Source organism: Columba livia, chromosome 1, assembly GCF_036013475.1.
Source record: "Columba livia isolate bColLiv1 breed racing homer chromosome 1, bColLiv1.pat.W.v2, whole genome shotgun sequence".
In the NCBI taxonomy this organism is placed as follows: Eukaryota; Metazoa; Chordata; class Aves; order Columbiformes; family Columbidae; genus Columba; species Columba livia.
Window position 1 is genome coordinate 776,710 of NC_088602.1, and position 27,548 is coordinate 804,257.

The 27,548-nt window shown below is 55.1% G+C and overlaps 1 protein-coding gene across 3 annotated transcripts in view; it reads left to right on the top strand.

The window, feature by feature from the left end:
* Positions 1-133: 133 nt before the first annotated feature.
* NUP98 (nucleoporin 98 and 96 precursor) overlaps positions 134-27,548 on the top strand; it is a 46,397-nt gene continuing 18,982 nt past the window's right edge. The window contains exons 1-20 of one of the 3 annotated variants that reach the window (XM_065062095.1): positions 134-152; positions 3,209-3,312; positions 4,043-4,144; positions 4,308-4,487; positions 5,182-5,321; positions 6,394-6,501; positions 7,116-7,299; positions 8,605-8,768; positions 9,488-9,625; positions 10,188-10,275; positions 11,591-11,683; positions 12,052-12,192; positions 14,108-14,241; positions 16,959-17,146; positions 17,993-18,109; positions 19,224-19,528; positions 22,406-22,519; positions 24,006-24,144; positions 24,406-24,583; positions 25,992-26,156. In XM_065062095.1, coding sequence (XP_064918167.1) covers positions 3,240-3,312; positions 4,043-4,144; positions 4,308-4,487; positions 5,182-5,321; positions 6,394-6,501; positions 7,116-7,299; positions 8,605-8,768; positions 9,488-9,625; positions 10,188-10,275; positions 11,591-11,683; positions 12,052-12,192; positions 14,108-14,241; positions 16,959-17,146; positions 17,993-18,109; positions 19,224-19,528; positions 22,406-22,519; positions 24,006-24,144; positions 24,406-24,583; positions 25,992-26,156 — 2,751 coding nt within the window. In that variant the 5' untranslated portion in view covers positions 134-152; positions 3,209-3,239. The other 2 variants (XM_065062028.1, XM_065062154.1) reach the window with 2 other exon arrangements.

The following is a 27,548-nucleotide window of genomic DNA, read 5'->3' on the forward strand; positions in this document are numbered from 1 at the left end:
GCTCCGCCCCCGCGCTCGTCGAAGCAATCGTCGCTCAAGGCGCGGCTGACGTCAGGAAACACTTCACCCAATCAGTGAGAAGCGCTCTCAATCCCCCCGAGGAGACGAGGGGGGGAGCTGCCTCGCTTTCAAAGCGCGGCAGCCAATGAGCGGTGGGTGCTGGGGCGGGGCCGGCCAATGGGGCGGGCGGCGGCGCGGCGCGGGGGCGGCTGGGAGGCGCGCGGAGCGGGCTGTGACGCAGCTTCCCGGCCCGTGAGGCGGCGGCACCGCGGGAGCGGCCTGGAGCGGCGCGGCCGCGCTGCCCGCCCGGTGAGCGCCGCGGAACGGCCGCGGGCCGCCCCCGCGCCTCCCGCAGCGCCGCCTTTGTTCCGTAGCGCGGCTCCGGGTGACCGGGCCGGCCTGAGGCGGCGGGCGCGGAGCGGGGGGGCGGGCGGGGGCGGGAGCTCTCGGAGCGGGAGGGAGGGGGGCAGGTTCGGGAGGGGGTGCGCCGGGTCCGCCGGGTCCGCCTGCCCCTTGTGGGGTCCCCGCGGCTGCGGGAGGTGGCGGCGGCTCCGGGGCCTCCGGCCTCTTTCGGTTTCTCTCTGGGGCGGCGGTGCCGTCGAAAAGAGGCCGCGGAGAGCCGGTAACGCGGGGACTCCGGGCGGCGCGGGTGTTTCCCTGGGACTGCGGCTTGTGGGGCCCTGGGGGGGGCTCCCCGGGGCCGGGCCCTGGGGGGGGCTCCCCGGGGCCGGGCCCGGTGCGGGGCTCCCCGGGGCCGGGCCCGGTGCGGGGCTCCCCGGGGCCGGGCCCGGTGCGGGGCTCCCCGGGGCCGGGCTCTGCCCCATGGCGGGTGGTCGCAGGGTCCACCTGTTGTGGGGGTTGCGATTTAAAGCTCTGTTAGCGGGTTGCCCATGTTCAGCTGTGGCTGGAGGTTTATGCGCTGTTGCTGTAAAAGCGGAATTAAAACCCTTCCCTTCAGCAGCGAGGGGATGGGTCCCCATGCGCTGGTGGCCACAAGTGGCGGGGGATCGCTGTATAAGAACCCCAACTTTTATTAACGTTGCTCCGGCTCTCCCGAAGTTCTCGGAGCCTCTGCAGCCGGGGGCTCTGAGCCTGTTTCCCGGGGCAGCTCGGAGCGTGTGTGATTAGGACAGCCCAGCGCGAGCCCCCGTCTGCCCGCGCCCCCTCCCCGGGTCACGGTGCTCAGTGCGCCCGTGGCAGCAGTGACCACACAAAGTGGCGGTTCTTCCGGCAGGGTTCACCACCTGCTCTGCTGAGGGGCGCTGGGTGTCCCAGGAAAACAAGGGGGCTCCAACCCACACGGCGGGGGGTGAAGCCTTTTAATAATTGGTTTGTGTTTTCTACAACTACGCTCCAGGGTTCTTCTGAAATAGAATTTGGCATTTAACAATCCTTGGTGTACCGGCTGTGGAGAAACAGCAGGGGGACAGTGGAAGGAGAGGGGCTTTGTGAACTGTACATAGGAACAAATAAGATTGAACAACCGAAAACTGTGTAGACGCTATACCTGGTCTTCAGTGAGACTTGATTAGGGACTGAGTGATGATTGAAAATAACCTGTAGAAATTGGGAAATAACGAATGTGGCTGAGGTGGGTGTGCGCAGGCCAAGGAGCGCGCTCGCATCGGGGTGGAATTGATCTTAAAAGCATAAAACAAAGAGGTAGGATTTATTTTAAGGCATCCTGGCAGGCGGTGAAGGGTAAGGGGAGCGAATGGTGACGTTTGGTGCGTTGGGTGGTGGATGTTCTGGGGAGCCATGGCCGGTGGTGCTGGGGCACAGCCGGGATTTTGGGGAAGGGGTGAGCTGGATTTTGGGGAGCTGGCTCTGCAAAGCCGGCCCTGCTGGGGCACAGCTGGGGTTTTGGGGAAGGGGGCGGCTCTGCAGCTCTTAATGTGCACAAGCATTGCAGGTGTGAACAAGCGGCTCTTACCACCACCAGACTGGGACTTGCTGCTGGTCGGAGCTGTTGAAGATTCCCCAGAACCTCTTGTTGGTTACTCTTAGATGTGAAGGCATCAGGTGCTGGTTTGCCTTGGCTCTTGTGGTCTGGGGCGTCACCGTGGCCGCTCAGAACCCAGATGAGCTTTGGGGAGGTGGATGTAAATGGAAATGCTTCAAATGTAGCATACTGGGTAGGAGTTTGTTGTTATCCTGGGTGTTGAGCCTCCTGGAAAACCTGAACAGGGTTTAAAAAAAATGCCAGAACGCTGGCAGTGTGTAATTACACAGACCAGAGCTATCCGGACGCAATAGTGAGTAGTGCTTTGTAAATATTCTTGGGATTGGGCATGTCTTGCAGTTTTCTAGATGCAGGAGTTCTGTGCTGCTGTGGATTAACCAACAATGATTCTCATTTTGTTTTCCCCAGTGCTATTGGCGTTTTCACTGGTGGAGCCGACACGTGTTGGGGCCGGGACAGAAAACACTCCAGGTTTCTTGGGCTGGAGTGCGGCTGGGGCTCCGTTCTGGTTTTGGGATAGCTGGGGCGGTGCTGTTGAAAATGAAGCTGTTACGTTGTGTTGGTACTTGGAGGAGGGACTGGGGTGAGGTTGTGTTGCTGAATGTGTCCGTGGATAAAACGAGGGCTGTTGTGAAGGTGACCTGCGCCCCTGCCTCCGTGGGGTAAATGTCCCCTGAATAAGGATTTCAAACCAACAGCTTTGAGGCAGTCGGGAGAACCCCGGCGCAGCACGTGAGCGATAAATGGGAAGCAGATGGGCAGCGTGTCCCGGTAGTTCTTGTGAGCGCGTTTCCACTTCGCGTCTTGTTTGAAGCGGTTGGCAAATAGCGTTTAACACAGAATCACAGAAAACGCCGTGGGTCCCGCGTGTCTTCTCGGGGCTGCCCCTTCTGGCCCTGGGGCGGCCGGGCAGAAATGGGTTTGTGGTGTTTGGTGTGGGTCCCAGGGAGCGGGGACGTGCGGGAAGTGCCGTCAGGTGCTCTCAGGATTCCGTTGGGAACAGGCGGCGGTTTGGTCTATTTGTTCTTTTCAGCCCGGGTGTGATTGGGGTGGAAGGAGCTCACTCGTGGTGGCACCAAAGCGTTAGTGTTGTGGCAGTTCTCAGTTGTTCGGTGTCACCCAAACACGTTGTCATGCGCTTTGTGCCGTGAGTGCTCACATTAGATCACTTACATCAGCAACGAGGAAGATGAACTTCTCCTTTTCAAGATAAAATTGTATTTAAAACTGATTTTTCCCCCCCAGGTTTAAGGGAGAAACCTACTAGAGCTTGAAGATGTTTAACAAATCCTTTGGCACTCCGTTTGGAGGCAGCACCGGCTTTGGGACAACCTCGACTTTCGGACAAAGTGAGTGAATCAACCTTTCAGTCCTTCTGGATGTTTTATCCCAGCGTTGGACCGGAGGGTCGGGTGGAATTGGGGTGGAACCGGGGTGGAATTGGGGTGGAACCGGGATGGAATTGGGGTGGAATTGGGGTGGAACCGGGCGGTGCGAGGCTGTGGGTTGAGTTTGGGAGCCCTGAGCTTCTCCCCTAACCCAGGCTTTAATTTGAGGAGACACCAGGAGTCCGTGTAGAGTTGTTGAAGTGTCCTTTTGAAAAGGCCGCTTAGTGCTCAGGTGAAGCTCACCCTGCCAGGGTGGGGGAGGTTCTTTTACTCGGGACTGGATTTGTTGGGAAGACTTGGGAGGAAAAAGTGAAGCGTGGAATCTGAAGAGTTTCTTCTGGAGATGCACATCATAAACACCACCTTGGGGGGGGGCGTTTAGCCAGTAAATCAGACTATAAGCTGATGTATGTTCCGTTCATATTGCTCCTAAACCAAAGTACCAGAAGAGCGGCTTCCAGGTGCCACAGGGCCCTTGCAGAGCAGTGTCTTTACACCCTGTGGAAATATGACTCGGTTATCATAGCTTGTTCAAGAGCTCCGTGCAACCATTAATTACACCTCTTTGCTTAGCCCGGGCACCTACAGGTAGTCGTGCACTTCTGGTCAGTTAGAAGGTGGTGATGGTGTTTAGTTTCTAGTGTGCGTGTTTAGAACGCGGCTTTGTCTGAGCGGCGGTGCTGGTTTTCAGATGCTGGCTTTGGCACGACGAGCGGAGGAGCGTTCGGGACCTCGGCCTTCGGGTCGAACAACAACACTGGAGGCCTCTTCGGGAGCACGCAGACGAAACCGGGTACGCGCTGGGCTTGTGGTGCAGGACGCGATCCCGAAGGGAGGATGTTGTTAAAAAAGAGGGGGGACGGGGTGAGGAAAAAGAAACAAGAAAACACCAACCGAACAACCAAAAACCCCCATGGGTTGATTGCAAATAATGAGTAGTGTCTCTCTGTCTCCAGGAGGATTGTTTGGTTCGACCACGTTCAACCAGCCAGCCACCTCCTCCACCAGCACCAGCTTTGGGTTTGGCACGTCCACCGGCACGTCCAGCAGCCTGTTTGGCACCACCAGCACGGGCGGCGGGCTCTTCTCGTCCCAGAGCAACGCCTTCGCGCAGAACAAGCCGGCCGGCTTTGGGAGTGAGTCCCGCCGCCCCAGCTCTGCTCGTTTGCTTTGCTCGGGGGGCACGGAGCGCTGGGCAGGCCTGTGGGGTCTGTACAAGTGTCCGGGTGGGCCTTCGGTGGCTTTTGCGTGTGTTTTCCTCTCCTGGAGGATATCAAGACGCTGGTGTGGTTTGCAATAGCCAGAAGTGAGCCTGATACCCTACCCACTCTGTAGCTGTGATCTACTCATAAGTTTTAAAAGGCAGTCAGTTGGCTTTTTCTATTCTGAAATATCCTTTGGTGCTGCTTGATTTTAGCTTTTCCTTCTGCTCTGGCAGGGCAGTTGCGGTTGGTTTTGCTTCTGGCACCAGAGTGCTTGAAATGCCTGTTAAACTCTGCTGTAGGTCCCCGCAGCAGCAGCGGCTGCTCGCAGACCTTTCCTAGAAATGAACCTCCCTGGTTCCCTTTCTGCGCATCGTTTCTCAGCGCTGGCAGCGGCAGAACGGACCTGGTTATTCTGGTGCTTCCAGGGCGGGGAGTTGGCGGCTCCTGCAGCGCGATGTTGCGTTAACAGACTGTTGGTTTCCGTCTCTATTGGAAGTGGCTTTTTTCTAGTCTTTATTTTTTTCTATTTCCAAGCCAGTTTATAATTTGAACAGCGTATTAGTGTTGAAGCGTTAACATTCAGGTTTGGTTCGGTGCTGACCTGTTCATTTTTCACCTGTTTCAGACTTTGGCACCAGTACCAGCAGCGGAGGTCTCTTTGGAACCACCAACACGACTTCCAATCCTTTCGGGAGCACGTCGGGCTCGCTCTTCGGCCCAACCAGTTTTACCGCTGCTCCAACTGGCACCACTATCAAGTTTAACGTGAGTTCTGAGTTTCCTTCTTGAGCCTGGTTTTTGTTGGAAGCTTTATGTTTGGCTGTTGTTTGTCTTGATCACTGAGGTGAAAACAAAATGGATAGTTCGCCTGTGAGCGCACAGTGTTCTGAAGTGACCTGAAAACATCAGTTGTGGGACTGTTGTAGTGGAAAAAGGGTGTTTGACTCTGAAGAACTAGACTTTTATTGTGAATTTGAGGCGCTTCTCAAACCCTGGGGAGCTGCGTGCTCTCTAGACTCGGTTTGCAGCAGTGTTAAAGCCAGACAGGTAAACCAGCTCTTAAAACCGAGCCTTGTCGGGAAGGGGGCAGCGCCGCACAACTGGGGTGCTCAGCGCTAAACGCTGAGGGCAGTGAGGGCTGAAGGGCCGGGGAGCGGGTCAGAAGGAATGGGATTCTCTGGGAAGCCGGCGTGGCCGTGGCAACGCGAGCCGAGCGTGGAGGCCGGTCCCGCACGTTTCCTGGCCGCGTTCCCTTTAAGAACGGGGTCAGTAACGACCGGGTTCCGCGGCCGTTGAGGATGGAGGGCGGCCCGGCCAGGAGGCCACCGCGGCCCTGGGGCAGCCGCTGCCTCCCCAAATCCTCGCTGCCTCCCCAAACCCTTGCGCCGGCGACTCTCGGCCCTCCGCGTTTCTAGACTGAGCCGGTTTGACCGACTGACGCTCTGCGTTGGTGGTTGCGGGGCGCGGGCAGAGCTGCCATGAGCAGCTCGGGCAGCCCGGGCGCCGTTGGTGTTTGCTGTCGCAGTACAATTAAGAAAAAGGGGGATAATGAAATCTGTGCGTAGCTAGAGGACTTGTAACTCAAATTCAGGTAAACCGCCTTTAAAGCCAAGCTGGGAAATGGATTGTGCTGCGTTGTGTTGAGCGTTCGTGGGGTAAATTGCCCCGAGGGCTGCTGAGCGTGCCTGGTCTCGGGGTGAGGCCACAGCTGTGCAGACTACAGCACTCCGCCTTGGCTCCTGGGCTCGATTTGGGTTTGACAGCGTTGCCGCGGGAGCACCGTCAACAGCGGCCTGGCTGGATCCTCGATTTGATGCCGTCACCTCTTCTCTTGCAGCCGCCAACCGGTACCGATACGATGGTGAAATCTGGAGTCAGCACCAGCATCAACACCAAGCACCAGTGTATCACTGCCATGAAGGAATACGAAAGCAAATCTCTTGAGGTCAGTCGCGAGCGTTCAAACACGCTGCTCTTGTCAGGCTGCTCGTTAGTGCGTTCAGCAGAGCTTTTGGCGACGGGAATAAGTATCTTCTGTGCTCATTAAGATGTGTGCAGCCTCTAGCATCTGCATTGCTCACAGAAAAGAGAGTTATCATGTAGTAAAACACTTAGTGCATCGCGGTATTGATTGCGGTTGTTTTTAAACGTGTAACGCTGCAGTTTTTGTGCTGGAATGCCATCTCGCCGTATACCAGAAGGGCGAGAGGTGTTGTTGGGAGCAGCCCAGCGCTGCGGAGATAACAGCGGAGCCCTAGACACAACTCAGCTCTTTGGTAGGAACTGCTGTTCCCAAACAATCTGAAACCTTTCACTGGTGTTGACTTGTCTGGTACTTGAAGCAAATCTTTCAAAAGGTCTGAAAAAGCCCCGAGAGGTAAAACTGAAGCCCAAACATAGCGTAGGTCCTGCTTTTGTTGGCCTCCTGTTTACAGACATAGGAGTTAGAGCTTTTCTTGCTCTCCGCATCCCGGAGCGGGCTGGAACGCCGTGTAAACGTGCTGGTGGCACTGTTGGGACCTGATTGTGTGTGAAGCAAACTGGATTTTGCCTTTCCAGGAGCTCCGTTTAGAAGATTACCAGGCAAACAGGAAAGGGCCCTCGAATCCCGTGGGAGCGGGAGCGGCCGCCGGCCTGTTTGGCTCCTCGACTGCCACGTCCAGCACGGCCACGGGGCTCTTCGGCTCCTCCACCACCAACACGGGCTTTTCCTACGGACAGAATAAAACTGCTTTTGGAACCAGTGAGTACTGCCGTGACCAGATAGGTGATGTTCCCTTAGGCTGTTCAAATTCTGTGATTAAAAAAGATGAAGCGCTGGGGCGAGCTCAGAGTTTTACTGGTTGTATTATCAACGTTCCACAGCGGGGTTCTTTGCCATAGGAATGTCTGTTGAGTGACTCGACAGGGCAAGTAACAGAATTGGGAGTAAAAGCAGCGGGATGTGTCTGATGGTTGGTGGGTGGTGGTCAGTTGGTTCATGGTCAGGTCGAGGTTCTGCTTCTGCTAAGGAGCGAACGTAAACCCCCGGGAAATGGGGAGTTAATTCAGAGCAGCCCAAGGAGGCTTTGCCAGGGGCTTTTCCCCGCAGTAGATCAAGGGTAGGATGTGGATCCACTCTGTGTTGTGCCGTCCTGGTTTTATTCTGTCCGTTTTGGTCAAAAGCTAAAAGGTGGGTATGGAATAACTCATTTACTGCCTGGATGTTGCGGGTTGGTTGTGCTGAGGACTCCGTGTACCTTCCCGAACTCTGTAAAACAAACAGTGCTGGAGAGTTCAAGCACAAATTCTATTTTTGAGTTTCTGCTGCAAAGCTCAAAGCAGGTGTTAGCGTTTGTGGAATTAGATTGTGAACAGGGTGCAGATCCCAGGGTCTGTGGGAAGGGGAGCGATTCTGTGCTGTGCCCCCAGGAACGTGCGGGTCACCGAACCCACGGCTGCCCGGCTTGGGAGCTGCGGGGGCTGCTCATGCCGTGAGTTGTGCAGGAAGCCCCTCGCTCCGCTGAGATAGCGGCAGCGCTTGGGGGAAGGGACACAAGCTCCTGTAGACGTGCTACAATTTTACCGTATGTAAACAGCTCTTCTCCTTGAAGGAGGAGGAGGGAGAAGGTGTTTGGGCTCTGAGGGCCGTGGGTTAGCGGTGGACTTGGCGGGGCTGGGTTAGCCATTGGACTCTGTGATCTCACGGGTCTTTTCCAACCCAAACCATTCGATGGTTCTGTGTTTCTGTGGCTGTGTGGGTTGTAGTGCGAACTGGTGTGTAGGGCCCTGGCTCCCTCTTGTCCGGGGAGCTCTTCTCAGGTACTTGTGGTCAGAGGGTTGGAGAACAAATGGGCCATGGCAAAGCTGGTAAAACAGGGGCCAGATGTGAGGAGAAATTGTTGCCCTGAGGGTGGCGGGAGCCTGGCCCAGGTACCATCCCCGGAGACGCCTCAGGCTGCTCCATTGGATTCAGACATCTTTATTCCTGTTTGAATGTGCTGAGTGTGGACACGCGGTGGGGTTTACACACGCTTGAGGGGGTTTTAAGTGACGTGTTCTGTTGTAGGTACCACTGGCTTCGGGACAGGAACGACAGGGGGTCTCTTCGGTCAGCAGTCTCAGACTACGAGCCTGTTCAACAAGCCGTTTGGTCAGGCCACGACGACGCAGAACACGGGCTTCTCCTTCGTCAATACCAGCACGCTGGGGCAGCCCAACACCAACACCATGGTGAGATGCCGTGTTTGAACCCTGCCGCGTTGGTGCTGCGGTACAGCGCTCCAGGCAGAGCGAGGAGGCGTGACGTAGGGCCTGAGATCTTCCAAAAATCATAGCGCAGCTTTGGAAAGCCGGGCCGCGATGCTCTGATCGCCGCTGTTTGTGCTTGCGACTTCACGCCAAAGCCTTTCATTCCTGATGACCGGACAGCAAAACAGCTTTGAACAAATGATGTGTCTCCTTCCCGTTTTTAGCAGGCTGCTCTATCAGTTCAAGCATTTCTGGCCGTGATCACACGGATCATTCCGCTGTTGATGTTCTCTGTGAATGTGTTAACCGTTCTGTGCTTTCTGGTGGCCCCGAGCAGCGCTCCTGGGCTCGCTCTGGACAGAGATGCTGCATCATTAGTGGCTTTGGTTCCACATAATCCATATTCTGTCTGAATATGCTGTGACTTCTCCCAGAAAACACTGAAAGGTTTCCTTTCCATCTCCCAGCTCAAAGTGATGAGGAAATTTTAAGCCTGGAGCATCAATTCTTTGCTGGTTGTTGTTTTGTTTGGTTCTCTATTTCCCTTTTGTAACTGATTTCTCAGAGAACGGCTAAAGCTTCCGAAGCGCTTTTCACCCATCGTCTTCCCCAGCGAAGGGTGACGTTGTAGCGTCGTTTTATGACCTGTGTGCGTCAGTTGTGCTCACGGCAGCGCTTTCTGACCGCGGTTCCCGTTGCAGGGTCTGTTCGGGGTCACCCAGCCCTCGCAGCCCGGAGGCCTGTTCGGAACAGCCGCCAATACCAACGCCGGCACTGGATTCGGCACCGGAACCGGGCTGTTTGGCCAGGCCAACACAGGCTTTGGCGTTGGCGGATCGGTACGTCTCTATCTTCATAGAAGAAAATAAAGCGAGTTTTTTAAAAAGGAAAACAAAGCGCAAATGGCGTAGTCTGGTTCTTGGGTGCTGACCCCTATGGAAATAGCGTTGTCTTGAGAGTGAAGGTGCCGAAGGTGCAGAACAGCGTGGGTTTGTGTGTGCTGAAGGATGCAACGTAAGCCTGTGGAATAGAACTAGCACTGCAGAAATACATTTATTAGCAAATAGTGTCTTGACTGCTCAAAAGCGACCGAACACCTCGCTGTTTATAGTGCTAGGGATGCCTGGGCGTAGCGGTGCAAACGCTGACATTGAAATTGTGATGACGATATAAAACCAAAAATGAGTTGTATTCTTGGTATTCAGTCCTTTTGCTTCTAAAGGGGCGCAGACAGCGGTTTCCAGAAGGTGTTTGTCACGGGCGAGTGTGTGTGTCTCACAAACAACCCCCGATCGCGGGCCCTGGGCCCCGGCTCCGCGGCCGTGCCCGCGGCCGGATACTAACGTGACTCTTCTAATATCGGTCCCGTCAGTTTCCACAGTTGTGTTTTCTCCCTTTCAGACGCTGTTTGGGAACAAACCGGCTGGATTTGGAACCACCACGACCAGCGCTCCCTCGTTTGGCACCACCACGGGCGGCGGGCTCTTCGGTAACCAACCCACCCTCATTTGGGGACCCGTACAAACTGAGAAAGGGGGATTTCAGTCACTTAAAGCTACAGTGTGTATACCACGCACCAGAGTGTCCCGTCCCAGCTGTGCCGAGTGTTAAAATTGCCGGGCGCACAGCGTGTCCGGTGCGTGTTGCCGCAGGGAGACGCGCCGGCTGCTGTTTCGTGCTTTTGTTCCCTGGCTCGAGCAGGTAGATGCTTTAGTGCTTTAGAGACGGTGGAACCTGTGCTGGAAAATAGTTGCAATCAAAGAATTCGTTCAACGTAGAGGTTTGTTGAGGCGGTAAATGTGCTGTGGTTGTGAGGAGCGCTGAGGGAAATGGGTTAAAACCAGCGGTACCTGTAGCTTGGTGGGATAAGGATGGCGTGCGGGTAACATGAGACGGTCCCGGTTTAACCAGGGTTTTCTTGACTGGGAGAGCAGCAAAACTGCCCTGAAAAGTGAGCAGGAGCAGGTTTAGCTACTGATTTTTTAAAAAACTGTATTGGCAGTGAAGTGTAAAATGTGATTATCCTGCCGGAACGAGACGGGAGGACCTTGGGCCCGGCTTTGCTGGGCCCGGCTTTGCTGGGCCCGGCCTTGCACAAACCGATGGCGGCGCTTGTGAAGCTGCTCCCAAAGCCTCGTTGCGCTGTTCCTCCAGATCCCCACAGCTGCTTTGTTTAGGCTGGTGAACAAGAGTGATTTCAGGGCTTGTTTTTGGTTTGCCCACATTGCTTGCAGTGGCACAACTTAGAGGCTCTGAGGTGTCGCTGACGTTGGTCTGTGACTGCAGCTCTCTAGTTCAATTCCATCTTCACGTATTAACCAACCAGAGGATGCTTTCACAGCCTTCAGTTGAAGAGCCAATTTAATGTTAGGTATGGATTATGCTTAGTTACAGTGAGAGATGCATCTTCGAGCTGTGTGCTCGCACAGATCTGGGTTGTTAGCTGCTGAGAATGGGAAGCGCGTGTGTGGTATGAACAGTATGAAATGGGGTTTGTTGCTTCCAGGCAGCTGAAGGAACTCCATACGTTTTGCTGTTGCCAGATGCAGCAGCATCGTGTCAGTTCTGGCTTTCCGTAAGACGCTGCAGTTCGTAACAAACTGGAAGGCAGGATGCTGTTTTGCTGCGCCGATCGTGTCCACAACTCAAATATGGTTTTACCATTGCAATCCCTTCTTGCCCCTTGTCGGTTTAACTCGCGTTGTTGGAAAGTGGAAATCTGGCCTGAACTGTCTTTGAGCTGACGTTTTTAATGTCATCCCTAACGGTGTTAGATTAACGAGCTCCTGCTTCTGTTCCTGAAGGTTTCGGCGCCAACACTGCTGGAAATAGTTTGTTTGGAAACAAGCCTGCGACGGGGACGCTGGGAAGCGGCCTGGGGACGGGCTTTGGAACGGGTAAGAGCCCAGCGGCGATTGTCAGCCCAGGCACAGCCGCAGCGGAGCCTTGGGCCTGGTGCTGCCTCTGCAGTGAAGGCTGCAAGTGGTTTAGCCTGAAGCCATGAATCTCAGCCCCAGAACCAAGCAGAGCTCGGTAACCAATGCTAAATAACATTTTAGAAGCTGTAGGCACTGCTTACAGTGGCGGTTAACGGCTCAAAAAACCAGAGGCATCCTCTGCATTTGAAGGTTCTGATCACACGAATGTCTGTAGCATTTGTGGGCACGTCAAATGTTTTCTGCCGTTTAATAATAAGTGTTTTAGTTGTTGATGTGGGATAAATTGGCTTGAAGAGCTGTAGTGAACGGGGCATCTCGTGCCGCAGCTCTGGGCGCAGGACAGACCTCGCTGTTCGGGAACACGCAGACCAAGCTCGGCGGGACGCTGGGAACGGGGGCGTTCGGGGCGCCGGGCTTCAACACCTCGACGGCCACGCTGGGCTTCGGAGCCCCCCAGCCTGCTGTGGGTGAGTGTGCGCTAAACCCGGCCTAACCGCCGCTGCCCCCTGCCTGTCGGATGGGCCTGAGCGTGGGAGCAGCTCCCACCCAACTGCTTTGGAGGGGTGAAAGTCTTTGTGTCAATTTGAGGCCAATTCTGTTTGCAGTAGCAGTGCAGACCAGGGTATTGACTTTTAGTGCAAATTATATGTGTGTTTTTAAAGTAACTTGAAGTTGCTTAACGTTACTACTAAATGCAGCTACATTAGAACTTTGTCTTCAAGATGACTAATGTGTTTCCCATTATTGAATTTGGGGCAGCAACAGTAGGTGCTTATGGAAAAAACATCGGGGAATGTGGTGTTAGCTGTGCAGTAACTCCAGGCAGAGCTGGAGGGGCTTAATTAGCGGGTGTGCTGTGCCACCGCTGAAATAAATGGTCTTTAGATTCGGGCACGTTAGAATGTGCATCATTCCCAGCAGCGTTCACTGTGTTTGGAGGATCTAAGCACCTGAAATGCAGCACAATAAGTGATGCTCGGGCTCCTGAGGCGGTGATTTCAGGAGAATGCTGACACACGCAGCTCGTGACGCTGCGGGACGATGGGCTGGCGGAGCTGGTGGGTGTTCAGGGACCGGCTCGCGTGAGCCCGCCGCGGTTCCAGAGGCGCCCGCCGCGGTTCCAGAGGCGCCCGCCGCGGTTCCAGAGGCGCCCGCCGCGGTTCCAGAGGCGCCCGCCGCGGTTCCAGAGGCGCCCGCCGCGGTTCCAGAGGCGCCCGCCGCGGTTCCAGAGGCGCCCGCCGCGGTTCCAGAGGCGCCCGCCGCGGTTCCAGAGGCGCCCGCCGCGGTTCCAGAGGCGCCCGCCGCGGTTCCAGAGGCGCCCGCCGCGGTTCCAGAGGCGCCCGCCGCGCTGGGCGAGCAAAGCTGCCCGCAAAAACACCGCGAGGAGGTGGGACTGACACGGGGAGCCTGGGAAGGAAACAGGGACATCCCCCGGGCTTGCAGGGCTGGGCTTAAGAAAGCCCAACTGGAACTCAGTCGGGGGGGCTCCTATAAGTGTCCGGGTGGCAAAGGGAAGAGTAGGGGGTTTGATTCGGGTGAGGGTTGTGCTGCCATCCAGGTGCACCTGGGTGGGCTGGACAAATGGGGTGACCTTGGTGTAGCTGAACTCGGCAGGTAGCCCGAACAGCAAGCTCAGTGGGCAGCGCAGGAAGGGTCTCGCTGGTTAACGTCTGCGCGGGTAAAGCAGCAGCAGCGGGTGGTGTGGGGAGGAGCTGTGGGCTGTGCTCTCCGGGGCTCCCTCCTCGGGCAGCGGCTGTTGTGTCTCAGAGCAGTGTTCTGCTTGTGTCTCAGAGCAGTGTTCTGCTTGTGTCTCAGAGCAGTGTTCTGCTTGTGTCTCAGAGCAGTGTTCTGCTTCGGGAACGCAGGGTTCAGCCCGGCCTCCTGGGATTAGAACGCTTCGTTATGTCAACATGTAGTATTTTATTGGGAATTAAAATTAGGTGATAAAAGACAGAGAGGTTTGTTGTAGGGAGGACTCGACCTGTTTGATTGCAGTAGCAAGAATATAACAACTTCACATCATGGATTTTGATGTCTTGGGTTGGTTTTTTGTTTGCTTATTCTCCTTGAAAGATGTTTCAGAAGCCAAAAGTATTAGTTAAATACAGGTTTTGTCAGGCCAGGCTTATTCTACCAGCGTGTGGCTCTCTGTGCCCTCAGCTTCCACAGATAAACGTACTGAACGTGGTTGCAAATTCTAATGAAGGAAGAGGGTGTGGATTTTTCCTTGGGGGTGCTGCAGGAACGGTGGCTGCGAGCAGGGAAAGGACGCTGGAGCTGGCGTAGCAATGCGAATTCCCGTCTTGGGAAGGGTGTCTTTTCTGCCCGCCTCGGTTCTGTTAGTGAAACTGTTACAACTACAAAGCGATGTTGTTGTTGTAGCGCTGACGGACCCCAACGCGTCGGCTGCCCAGCAGGCCGTGCTGCAGCAGCACCTCAACAGCCTCACGTACTCGCCCTTCGGAGACTCCCCGCTCTTCAGAAACCCCATGTCAGACCCAAAGAAGAAAGAGGAGGTAAGTGCACCCACAACTAGACCCATTTTGTGGGTAGGGTTTGAGATGACTTCATATTTTGTGCTGGCTCCCTTCACTTAATCATGCAGTGGGCAGCCAGACAAGCAGCTGTGTACCCGTCCTTGTGCAGCGGCTTCTCCTGCTCTCCAGGACACAGACTGCTTGTCCTGGGGCTTCATTCACTGCTCTTGCTGCTCCAGAGCCTTGGCTGCGGAGTTCTTGTGCACACGGCTGCTAACTGAGAATAAGGACGGGTAATTGCCTGCTCTTGAACTATTTTTAGTGCTTAGCGTGAGCTTTGCTTGTGACGTCTCTTACGACAGTCTCCGACAAACCAGCCGCTGGTGGTTTGTTTTAAAAGACAACAAAACAAACACTTTTCAGACTGTGTGTGAAGGTTCCGAACAGCTGCTGCCTCTGGGCAGGTTGCAGGGCTGAGGTGGCTCGTGCCCAGCGCTGGCTCCCAGCACGTTGCTGCAGACACAGGCTCTGTGCCGGCTCCTGCACCTGCCCGGTGCTTCCCGCTCCAGTCCCGCAGCCGAGCGTGTGTCCCCGACACGGACAGCGAGGGCGCTGGCACAGCTGCCTGCACAGCCACAGCCCCCGCGCGGCCTTCCGCAGCTCCTGCGTGACTGCCAGCACTGCCCTAGGACGTGAGCGTGTGCAGCCGCGTCCCCTTCCGCCCCTTAGAATCACAGAGTCATTCTGCTTGGACTCACAGAACCACAGGCTGGTTGGGTTGTGCCCTCTGTAGATCCCCAGTCCAACCCGCTACCGCGGGCTCACCAGAGCAGATCACAGAGGATCCCAGGGGGTTTGAATGTCTCAGAGCAGGAGACTCCACACCCGCTCTGGGCAGCCTGGGCCAGGCTCTGGCACCTCCCAGCACACAAGGTTCTGCTCATGTTCACATGGAGCCTCCTGTGTTTCAGTCTGTGCCCGTTGCCCCTCACCCTGGCGTTGGGCACCACTGAACAGAGTCTGGTCCATCTGACACCACACTGACATATTGATCATTGATCACATCCCTCTCAGCTTCTCTTCTCCAGCTCAGCAGCCCCAGCTCTCTCTCTATTCATAAGAAGGGTGCTCTAGGCCTCTCCAGACCATCGAGTCCAGCCGTTCCCCAGCCCTGTCCCTGCCCCATGTCCTGAGAACCTCCTGTCCGTCTGTCCAGCCCTCCAGGGCTGGTGACTCCAGCACTGCCCTGGGCAGCCTGTTCCAATGCCCCACAGCCCTTTGGGGAAGAAATTGTTCCCACATCCAACCTCAACCTCCCCTGGCGCAACTTGAGGCCGTTTCCTCTGCTCCTGGCGCTTGTTCCTGGGGAGCAGAGCCCGACCCCCCTGGCTCCAAGCTCCTTTCAGGCAGTTCAGAGATCAGAAGGTCTCCCCTCAGCTCCTGTTCTCCAGCTGAACCCCCAGTCCCTCAGCTGCTCCCATCACGCTGTGCTCTGTGCTGATGGGGGTTGCAGTTCCTGCTGAAAGCACGTGTGCTCACACTCTCTAGACTCACCTGCACGTTTGTGGATCCCCAGAGCATTAACGTGGCCCCTCTGCCCATCCCATAGCCCTGCCCATGCATTGAGCATCTTGCTGCCCCACAGAGCAGGCGAGTCCAGCATGCAGCTTGCAGCACATAGACGCAGCGCTCAGACACGCGTTTAGTGGGTACCCTGTGCTCATGGATCCCTCAGCACCAGCTCTCTGACAGCACCCAGGACCTTCTGCACGTAGGCCAGACCATCTTGCAGCTTGCTGGCCTACCTTACACATGAGCTTTGGGGACTCTGCGTGTCCCTCACCGCCAGCTGCTGTCACCCGGGCGCACGGGCTGGAGAGCTGTGCTGCAGTGCCAGAGGATGTTGTGGGGACCTTGCGCTGGTTGAGCCAACGGTGTCCCTGGCACCAAGAGGGACCCGTGTCCTGGTGCAGCCAGCACAGCATTTCCAGCCAGGCAGGGGGGGATTGTCCCGCTCTGCTCTGCCTGGGCGGCCTCACCTGCAGCATTCCCTGTGTGCAGGGCTGGGGACACGGGTAAAGGAGATAAAGCTGCTGGAGAGGGTGCAGAGGCCATGGAGCTGGGGAAGGTTTGGAGTGAAGCCGTGTGAGCAGCGGCTGCAGTCCCTGGTTTGCTCAGCTGGAGCAGAGCAGACTGAGCGCAGAGCTCATGGGCTGCAGGTTCCTCAGCAGGAGCAGGAGGGGCAGGCTGAGCTCTGCTCTGTGACAGTGACAGACCCAGGGAGCGGCAGGAGATGTGCCAGGGGGTCAGTGGGACATGAGGCAAAGGTTCTTCCCCAGAGGTGCTGGACACTGAACAGGCTCCCAGGGAGGTGTCACGGCCCAACCTGACAGTGTTCAACAAGAGACTGGACACCGTCCTCAGACACACGGGTGACCTGTGGGGTGTCCTGTGCAGGGACAGACGTTTGACCCGATGATCCTGTGGGTCCCTCCAGCTCAGGACACTCTGTGGTTCTGGTGTCCTCAGTACCCCTGGGGCACACGCGGCTCCCGTCCCAGCCTGGAGCACAGACCCTTGTTTCCGTTACCTGTTGTCAACCAGCTTTTTGTCTCTCTTTTTGTTTATTACTTCCCCTGTTACTTATTTGCTCACAGTCCTCGAGCGGATGCCTGACCAGCAGCATGTCCTCTCCCTGGCCACAAACCTCACTGTAAATGGTATGAAAACACCAATTCTCCACCTTTTTGTTTCAGAGGCTGAAGCCAACGAACCCAGCGGCTCAGAAGGCCCTGACGACACCCACCCACTACAAACTGACTCCGCGTCCAGCGACCAGAGTGCGGCCGAAAGCTCTGCAGTCGGCCGGATCCGCTAAGTCTCAGCTCTTCGATGGCCTCGACGATGACGAACCGTCCCTGGCCAACGGCGCCTTCATGCCAAAGTTCGTTCTTTTTCCTCTTGGAGGGTTCAGTGAAGTCCTGAATTCTGTGACTGTTTTGTGCCTCAAATATTAGTCGCAATAACAGGTTTTACATGACATTCGAATGGAAATGTTTTCCGTAGAGGAGATTAAAATGTTCAGGTTAAACCATGAAGGCCAAACAAGGTGTAAAATGAGGTCATCCCGAGTCTGAGGCAAAGCTGCTCTGCAGTCAATTAGGAATCATTACAAGGAGCGCTTGCGGTACGTCCTGCCTCTGGAGCGGAAGCATCAGCAGGTTTGCCAACTCACCCAGTCCCAAGGCAGATTTTGGACGTTTTCACAGCGTGGAACTGGTTCTGTTTCGGATACGGTTCCGCTTCTGTGAGAGATGAACAGTGATGCTGTGGATCCGCCCTCAGGAACACTTTGGTTTGAGCCTGCAGGAGCATCGGGGCAGTCAGACTGAGGAGGGGCCTGGGAGGCCTTGGCATCAGTCATCGAAAGCCCATCTGAACACGGGCTTTTTAAAAGCATTTGTGACTTGGGTGACCTTGGTGTCTTTCCTGTGGCCTGAACCAGCCGTGCACTCTCCACAGAGAGAGCAGGGCGTGGAGTTACCTGCTGTTTCAGTGAAAAGCACCAAATGACCAGTTAAAACCAAGCAGATAATACCATGGGTGCTGAACTTGGTGTTGGAAGCTTTCAAAGCAGCTCGGCTGCTGCAGGGGTGTTACTGGAGGTTTCACATCTGGAGTGTGGGAACTGGTCTTATCCAGCTGGTTCCTGAACGCAGGAATTAACCGTAAAATACAGACCTATGCAGTGAATATATCCACGTTTCTCTGTGTTTGTTTTTCTTGCTAGGAAGAGCATCAAGAAACTGGTTCTGAAGAATCTCAACAGCAGCAACCTCTTCTCGCCCGTCAGCCGTGACAACGAGGACCTGGCTTCTCCCTCCGAGTACCCGGAGAACGGCGACCGGTGCGTTGCTTCATCGGGATGGTGTTTGACCTTAGGGAAACGCAAACTGGTTCTGCCTGTCTCTACATTGTTGTTATTATTCAGCGGCGTCTTTTTAGCTGTTTGTTGGAAGCGAGTTGGCCCATTGGGAGGTTAATTTCCTCTTACATGAGCCCTGTGTGCTTCCTGTGTGGTCACACACCAACTCATTCCATCCGGAATCGGGAGTTGGGGGAATGACGTACCCTGGGGGGTGTCTCTCCTCATTCCTGGGGTGAGGAACTAGGGCAGCGATGGACCCAACCCGAGGGGAGAACCTTTCCTTCCCTTGGTCCTCAGGAGCGGGGAACCGCAGGGAGCTCTGCTGACCCAAATGTCTCATCATCATCATCATCATCATCATGTGTTTTCTACGTGGCAAAATGAGTGTTTTCCAAGGCTCTCTGTTCCCCACAAAAACCTGAACATCTACTTCCTCTCAAAATCTGCGACCGTACTGCAGATAAACTTCTGGGTTTTCTTTTTCTTTAGAGGCTGGAAACGTTCCTGACCAGCTCAGCGTTTTCTTTTTATTTGAAGCTATTTGCCCTAGAGCCGCTGGTGGGAGCGAGACCGTGCTTGTCCGAACCTCCGGCTCGCAGCTGCCGTGGGCTCTGGCCTGGTGACTCTCAGAGCCCCGTGGACAGGGGTCCCCAGCCCCTCTGCGTCACTGCTCCAGCGCTGATGTCCTCAGCTGTTCCCCTGGCTTAATGTGACTGTTTCTCCTCCTGCTGCCGTGTCTGTCCATGCAGAGCCTGAGTTTTGTGTTCAGTGCTGTGGCTGCAGCCCCCGCCATCCTTTACTCCAGACTGAGTGACCCATTTCTCTCAGCTCTGCCCGCAGGGCACGTGCTCTAGTCCTCTGACCATTGTGTTGCCCTCTGCTGGGCTGGCCACCAGCGTTTTGGCAGTGGGAGCCCCAGGTTAGATGGAGAACAGCAGAGCTGGTTTGACAAAGGCAGAGTGAAGGGAATAACTGCTGATTTGGCAGTTTGTTCTGGTCCGGTTTGCTCTTTATGTGAAAAAACATCAGAATTCTCATGTTGATGAAAGTCCCTTAGGACTCAATAATTCCATGTTATTCTTCACTTCTTCAGGTTCTTTCTGTCGGTGCCTCCTGACGAAAACCACAGAGCAGACGGCGAGCGAGAGGAGGAGGAGGATCACCACGAAGTGACCAGGTTCTACACCAACCCCATCGCCAAGCCCATCCCGCAGACCCCCGAGAACGCCGCGCACAAGCACCAGAGCAGCGTGGACGACACCATCGTGGCTCTGAACATGCGGGCGGCCCTGCGCAACGGGCTGGAGGGCAGCAGCGAGGACGCCTCGTTCCACGACGATTCCCTCCAGGACGAGCGCGAGGAGGAGCCCGAGCCCCCGCACCACCCGCATCCCGCAGGTCAGGCCGGGCAGCGCACACGGCTCCCAACAGCGCCTCCTGTGCCCTCGAGTTCTCCTGGGCTGCTTTACACCCTCGGCTTTTTCTCTTTTCCTCCTCTTTTCCCTTCAGAATCCAAATCTTGCTTTTCAGCCTCTTACCTAGTGCAAATATTTCTTTTGCTGAGCCAATGAGCTGTTAAATTTCCTCACTCAGTTTTGGATTAGACTGAGGTAGTGGGATGTGCGAGAGGGAGGAAGACCCGGTCTGCAATGGTTCTGCAGCAGCAGGCTGAGTTATCTCCTTCAGGAACGGGGCTGCATCCAGCTGGCGGCCAGGCACTAGTGGTGTCCCCAGGGGTCAGTGTTGGGTCCAGTCCTGTTTAACATCTTTATTGACGATTTAGATGAGGGGATTGAGACCATCATCAGTGAATTTGCTGATGACACCAAGTTGGGAGGGAGTGTGGAGCTGCTGGAAGGCAGGAGGGCTCTGCAGAGGGATCTGGATAGACTGGAAAAATGGGCTGATTCCAATGGGCTGAAGTTCAACAAGGCCAAGTGCAGGGTCCTGCCCTTTGGCCACAACAACCCCCTGCAGCGCTCCAGGCTGGGCACAGAGTGGCTGGAGAGCAGTGAGACAGAAAGGGACCTGGGGGACTAATGGACAGGAAGCTCAACAGGAGCCAACAGTGTGCCCAGGTGGCCAAGAAGGCCAATGGTGTCCTGTCCTGTATCCAAACCAGCGTGGTCAGCAGGACAAGGGCAGTGATCCTTCCCCTGTGCTCTGCATTGGGGAGGCCACACCTGGAGTGTTGTGTTCAGTTCTGGGCCCCTCAGCTCAGGAAAGAGATTGAAGTGCTGGAGCGGGTCCAGAGAAGAGCAACACGACTGGGGAAGGGACTGGAACACAAGACCTATGGGGAGAGGCTGAGGGAGCTGGGCTTGTTTAGTCTGGAGAAGAGGAGGCTTAGAGCTGAGCTCAGCACTCTCTAGAACTACTTGAAGGGCAGTTCTAGCCAGGTGGGGATTGGGCTCTTCTCCCAGGCATCAGCAATAGGACAAGGGGCCATGGGCTTCAACTCTGCCAGGGGAAATTGAGGCTGGATATTAGAAAGCAATTCTGTGCAGAGAGAGTGGTCAGGATTGGAATGGCTGCCCAGGGAGGTGCTGGACTCACCGGCCCTGGAGGTTTTTCAACTGAGATTGGACATGGCACTTAGTGCCATGATCTAGTAAACGGACTGGAGTTGGACCAAGGGTTGGACTGGATGATCTCTGAGGGCTTTTCCAACCCAGTCCATTCTGTGTTATCTGAGAGGTGGAAGTGGAACACTGGGTAGTTATCAACCCCCAAACTGTGTTGTAGTTTGCTGGGAAGGGGATGGAGCACAGGACATGGTTGTGTCTCTCCAGACCCATCGTGCTCCTGTTTTCAGTGCTCTCCATTCCAGTCCTGAGGGTCAGTGAAACAGAACAAGATCTAGAAGCATGAAAAGATCGTAAGAGTTCTTGAGTAACGTTCCCTGAAGTGAGACTCTGTAGCTGGTGGAGAGATGGGCTGTGATAGGTTGGTTGGTTTTTAACTCAAGTCATCTGGAGAAGGTGAGGAGGGAAAGATCAGTTTGGCCTTTCAGGGAATACCCGGCATCTAAGGAAACGAGCGGGTGACGTGGGCAGAGAAAAATTTAATGAAATACAACAATGGAAAGTGTAGGGTCTTGAATCTGGGCAGGAACAACCCCAGGTTCCAGTGTAAGTTGGGGAATGAGCTGTTGGAGAGCAGTGTAGGGGAAAGGGACCTGGGGGTCCTGGGGACATCAGGGTGACCATGAGCCAGCACTGGGCCCTTGTGGCCAGGAAGCCAATGGTACCTGGGGTGGGTTAGAAGGGGGTGGTCAGTAGGTCAGAGAGGTTCTCCTGCCCCTCTGCTCTGCCCTGGGGAGACCACACCTGGAATATTGTGTCCAGTTGTGGCCCCTCAGCTCCAGCAGGACAGGGAACTGCTGGAGAGAGTCCAGCGCAGCCACCAAGATGCTGGAGGGAGTGGAGCATCTCCCGTGTGAGGAAAGGCTGAGGGAGCTGGGGCTCTGGAGCTGGACAAGAGGAGACTGAGGGGGGACTCATTCCTGGGGATCAATATGGAAAGGGGCAGTGTCAGGAGGATGGAGCCAGGCTCTTCTGGTGACAACCAGGGACAGGACAAGGGGCAATGGGTGCAAACTGGAACACAGGAGGTTCCACTGAAAGAGGAGAAGCAACTTGTTCCTGGTGAGGGTGGCAGAGCCTGGCCCAGGCTGCCCAGGGGGTTGTGGAGTCTCCTTCTGTGCAGACATTCCAACCCGCCTGGACACCTTCCTGTGTAACCTCATCTGGGTGTTCCTGCTCCATGGGGGGATTGCACTGGATGAGCTTTCCAGGGCCCTCCAACCCCTGACATCCTGGGATCCTGTGAGTCTGTGTTCAAAAGAAACGTGTTCAGGAGCCCCAGCAGTGGGAAGTTGTAGATGTAAAAAGCTTTTGTGGATTTTAAATATCACTGCACAAATTAAGAGGTGGAAAAGCACTGGAGGCTGTTAAATGTGAAAGGTGCTGTGTCTTGGTGAGCAGGTGCCCGAGCCCCAGGCTGTCAGAGCAGGAGTGTCTCTGGCAGGTGTTGCTGGACGTGTTTGTTTTTCCCTTTCACCCCTGGGACAGGTCTCTGGAGAGCCTGGTGTAGCTGTTGTCCTGAGCGGGTGACGATAGACGTGGAAATCGGGTGTTTCAGTTTCTCTGCATGCGCTGTGGCGCTGATTCCCTGTTTGGGCCCTGTGGTTGTAGAGAACTGGAATGAAACATGTGAAACGCTGAAGCTGGGAACTTGCTGTCCGCTCTGTTCTCAACAACGTTTGTGTTGCAGGGATCGTTCTGACGAGAGCTGGTTATTACACCATCCCATCCATGGAGGAGCTGGCTCGATTCACCAACGACAGAAACGAATGTATTGTGACAGACTTCACCATCGGCCGCAAAGGTGAGCGCAGGCGGCTTTTCTGCTTGTGTACGGTTAACCAGCCACTTTAAATCACAGAGTCACAGGGGGGTTGGGTTGAAGGGACCTCCCCAGTCCCCCTGCCGTGAGCAGGGACATCGTCACCAGCTCAGGGTGCTCAGAGCCCCGTCCAGCCTGGCCTGGGATGTCTCCAGGGATGGGGCATCTCCTTTAAGCTGGAGCCTTGTCTGCGTCCTGTGCCCTCAGCAGGGTTATAAACAGAGCCCTGCTGTTGGGAACAACTCGCATCGAAGGCTCGGGGTCGTCACGCTGGCAGCGCCACCCAGCTGTGTTGTGGGGTGACTTGAGAAGCTCGAATGCGAAAAGAACAAAAGCACCTGTACTTGCAGCTGTCGCAGTGGATAGCAGGGTGACCGTGAGCCAGCACTGGGCCCTTGTGGCCAGGAAGCCAATGGTACCTGGGGTGGGTTAGAAGGGGGTGGTCAGTAGGTCAGAGAGGTTCTCCTGCCCCTCTGCTCTGCCCTGGGGAGACCACACCTGGAATATTGTGTCCAGCTGTGGCCCCTCAGTTCCAGCAGGACAGGGAACTGCTGCAGAGAGTCCAGCGCAGCCACCAAGATGCTGAAGGGAGTGGAGCATCTCCCGTGTGAGGAAAGGCTGAGGGAGCTGGGGCTCTGGAGCTGGACAAGAGGAGACTGAGGGGGGACTCATTTGTGGGGATCAATATGGAAAGGGGCAGTGTCAGGAGGATGGAGCCAGGCTCTTCTGGTGACAACCAGGGACAGGACAAGGGGCAATGGGTACAAACTGGAACACAGGAGGTTCCACTTAAATATGAGAAGCAACTTGTTGGGGTGAGGGTGGCAGAGCCTGGCCCAGGCTGCCCAGGGGGTTGTGGAGTCTCCTTCTGTGCAGACATTCCAACCCGCCTGGACACCTTCCTGTGTAACCTCATCTGGGTGTTCCTGCTCCATGGGGGATTGCACTGGATGAGCTTGCCAGGGCCCTTCAACCCCTGACACTCTGGGATTCTGGGATTCTTTTAAGACACTTGCTGTCCGTAGGTGTTGGAGCATTGGTGTAAAACGTATTGTCACTTCTATCCCTGTTGCTACCTGCACTGGAGCTGACTGAGCTATAGGGAAAGTCTTCAGCCCAAACTCTATTCTTCTTTTATTTTTTTATAAAATCAATCTTACGGTGTATACCATTTTCTAAAATGCTGTTCCTAACTATGCTGTAGTGCTGAGGGTACACTGAGTATTTGTGTTGGCAATATGAACAGCCCAGCCATAACAAAAAGCTTTGTGCGCAAGAGAACGGGCTGTTAAAGAGATTGCCGGCACATTGTCGGTGTTCTCACAGGGAGGAGTTGTCACTTGTCCCCTGCTCTGGAGCCAGGACGGAGCCCGTGGGAAGGTGGGAAAGCAGCAGTGCAGCAGGAACGTGGGTTGTCTGGCATGTGATTTCTCATGGACAAATCATGATGTTTTGGTTTGTGTTGCAGGTTACGGCTCAATTTACTTTGAAGGAGAAGTAAATCTGACTAACTTAAATCTGGACGAGATCGTTCATATCCGTAGAAAAGAAGTTATTGTTTACCCTGACGATGAAAGAAAACCGCCTGTTGGTGAAGGTCTGAACAGGTAATCCTGCCGTCTGTGGGGACGGTGGCTGGTAAGGACGGGTTTTGTGGAGGGGGCAGCGAGCGGGGTTTGCAGGCGGCTAACACGACATGTCCATGTGAGGTGTGCGCTCAGGTCGCAGCGTTGTGCAGGTACTAGAGATGTGCAAGTTCCTGAGCAGGAAATGCTGGTCTGAGGCCGCTGTTCAACTCTCAGCTCCGTGTGCGCCCTTAGCCGCTCGGCCTCGAACCCCGTGCTCGCTCACGCTCCTCTGTTTGCCAGGCGGGCCGAAGTGACCTTAGACGGAGTGTGGCCTACGGACAAAACCTCTCGCTGCCTGATCAAGAGCCCCGAGCGGCTGGCAGAGATGAACTACGAGGGCAGGCTGGAGTCCGTCTCCCGCAAGCAGGGCGCTCGCTTCAAGGAGTATCGCCCCGAGACCGGATCCTGGGTGTTTAAGGTAAAGGCTTGGTTCTGGTCCTCACAGCTCAGTTGAGGAGGTGTGGTCTAGACAATAGAGCAGTGAGGTGGGTTGCAAACTGGCTTAAGGAGAGAAGCCAGAGAGCGGTAGTCAATGGGCAGAGTCCAGTTGGAGGCCAGTATCCAGTGCAGTGCCTCAGGGGCAGTGCTGGAGCCAATATTATTCAATATATTCATTAACGATTTAGATGAGGGAATAGAGTGACTGTCAGCAAGTTTGCTGATGAGACTAAGCTGGGAGGAGTGGCTGACACACCAGAAGGCTGTGCAGCCATCAGAGACCTGGACAGGCTGAAGAGTTGGGCGGGGAATAACCTAATGAAATTTAACAAGGGAAAGTGTAGAGTCCTGCATCTGGGCAGGAACAACCCCAGGTTCCAGTATAGGTTGGGAAATTACATATTAGAGAGCAGTGTAGGGGAAAGGGACCTGGGGGTCCTGGTGGACAACAGGATGACCATGAGCCAGCACTGTGCCCTTGTGGCCAGGAAGGCCAATGGCATCCTGGGGTGGGTTAGAAGGGGAGTGGCTAGTAGATCGAGAGAGGTCCTCCTTCCCCTCTACTCCGCCCTGGTGAGACCACATCTGGAATATTGTGTCCAGTTCTGGTCCCCTCAGTTCCAGCAGGACAGGTAACTGCTGGAGAGGGTCCAGCGTAGGGCAACAAAGATGCTGAAGGGAGTGGAGCACCTCCCTTATGAAGAAAGGCTGAGGGAGCTGGGGCTCTTTAGTCTGGAGAAGAGGAGACTAAGGGGGGACCTCATTAATGTTTATAAATACATAAAGGGTGAGTGCCATGAGGATGGAGCCAGGCTCTTCTCGGTGGCAAACAATGATAGGACAAGGGGTAATGGGATCAAGCTGGAACACAAGAGGTTCCGCTTAAATTTGAGAAAAAACTTCTCAGTGAGGGTGACAGACACTGGAACAGGCTGCCCAGGGGGGTTGTGGAGTCTCCTTCTCTGGAGACATTCAAAACCCGCCTGGACATGTTCCTGTGCGACCTCACCTGGGTGTTCCTGCTCCAGCAGGGGGATTGGACTGGATGATCTTTGGAGGTCCCTTCCAATCCCAAACATACTGTGATACTGTGGTCGTGAACTGACTTACAAGAGTATTGGGAGTAATGTCAAGTTAGAATCTCCTGAGAGCTTATAATTCACAAACTTTGCTAAACTTCTGTCTCAAGCTAAACTGTCCTCACCAAGTTGGTGAAAGCTTCTTTGAAAGGTTAAAGACGTGCATGGAGCGGGTGGTTTTGCTCTGGAAAACGCTGCGTTTATTCCGGGTGTCACTGCTGCTGGTGGACAGCGCTGGCAGCTCCTGCTCCAGAACGGACGCCTGCGACCTCTTCCCGGTCTGACGGGTTTCCCCTTCCTGTTGCGCAGGTGGCGCACTTCTCCAAGTACGGCTTGCAGGATTCGGACGAGGAGGAGGAAGAGCATCCTTTAAAAGTGGACGCCAAGAAGTTAAAAACAGCGCCCGCGGCTCCCCCGGGGCTCGCGCCGCCCCAGCAGATGGCCCTGGACGGCAAACCGACGCCCCCGGCTCAGGTAGAAGGAGGCCCGTGGCTAAGAGGGGCTTTAAACCCAGATGTGACGAGTGGCTGGTGCCTGGGGAGGGGCTGGTGAAGTAACCGGTGGCCTGGAAAGGAGCAGAAGCCACGGCGAGCTCGCGGGACTGCCTGGCTCCTGTGCCTGAGGAGAGCCTGCGTGTGCTCCGAGACCCTTCACGCCGAGGGGTGTGGGCTGGGAAGGCTTCAAACCCTTGTTTCTTGTGCAAATTTGCTTGAGTTTGGTGTGTTTGCACCACTTAAGAAAACTTGGTTTTGTGAATATTGAACATATATAACTATAATTACAAGGCCGTGTGCTGCCTGCCTTGACAACATTGTGCATTAATTTGGCGTGACCACCGTTTAGTGTGTGAGACTGTAAGCTTTATATTTGAAGAATGTGCTCTACTTGATTAAAAATGCCTTTGTGAGGCTTGTTCCCTGCCGGGTCTGTAAGTGTGTTTGCGCAGGATGTGATTGATCCCAAAGCATCGGTAGAGCATCCTCAGCAGTACCCGCCTCGCTCGGGGGGGAGCAGCTTATCCAGCTTACTGGTAACGCCTTCAGATCTAATGGCAATTGCCTTTTAAACCCCCAAACCAGGATTGTTAAAGCTTAGTCCACTTGTATTTTCGGGATGTAATTAGTGTGGATGTTGTCCCCCTGGATGAGGAGCTGCTGCAGGCTGTTTGGAAGGCGGCGGCCTCTGCCGGGCTGGAATATCCTCAGTGGCGGCTGCTCACGGTGAATGTTTGCCAAGCACCGACAGCTTTTCCAAGTCACTTATCATAAGGCAGAAAGCAAGTGCAGAACAGCCTTATTTTTTCCCAGTTTTATTTCTGCATCTCCGAAGGCAAAGCAGGAGAAGCAGCGTAAGGTGCGGGACTGTCACATAGGTCCCGTGCTTGTTTCTTTTGGTGTATTTTAGTTTGGGGTTTGTTTGCTTCACTTTTTGTACTAGATGTAGTCCTTCAGAATCCAGGAGACGTTCCAGCCCCATGTCGTTGTTGGCTTTGGGTGACAGCCCTTCGGACAGGGCTCTGTCCGTAGTGTCAGGAGACGTGACAAATCGCGTTTGGCGCTTGTGCAAAACAACAATTTGTGTGGCAGGAAAACATGAAGCCAACTGGGAATTGCTTTTAATAGCCTGTGATGTAGTTATAACCTCTAGCAACACAAGTCGCCGTCCCTGGAGGGCTTGAACAGATGTGGAGATGAGGTTCTCGGGGCGCGGGGCTGGACTTGGCGGCGTTGGGGTGATGGTTCGACTCCATCATGTTAAAGGTCTTTTCCACCCAGAGCGATGCTCCGGTTCTGGGAGCGGTGTCCTGGGTCTCGACGCAGGGTGGAGCAGCCCCGGCCACAGCTCCGGTGCATCCGTCCCCCTCGG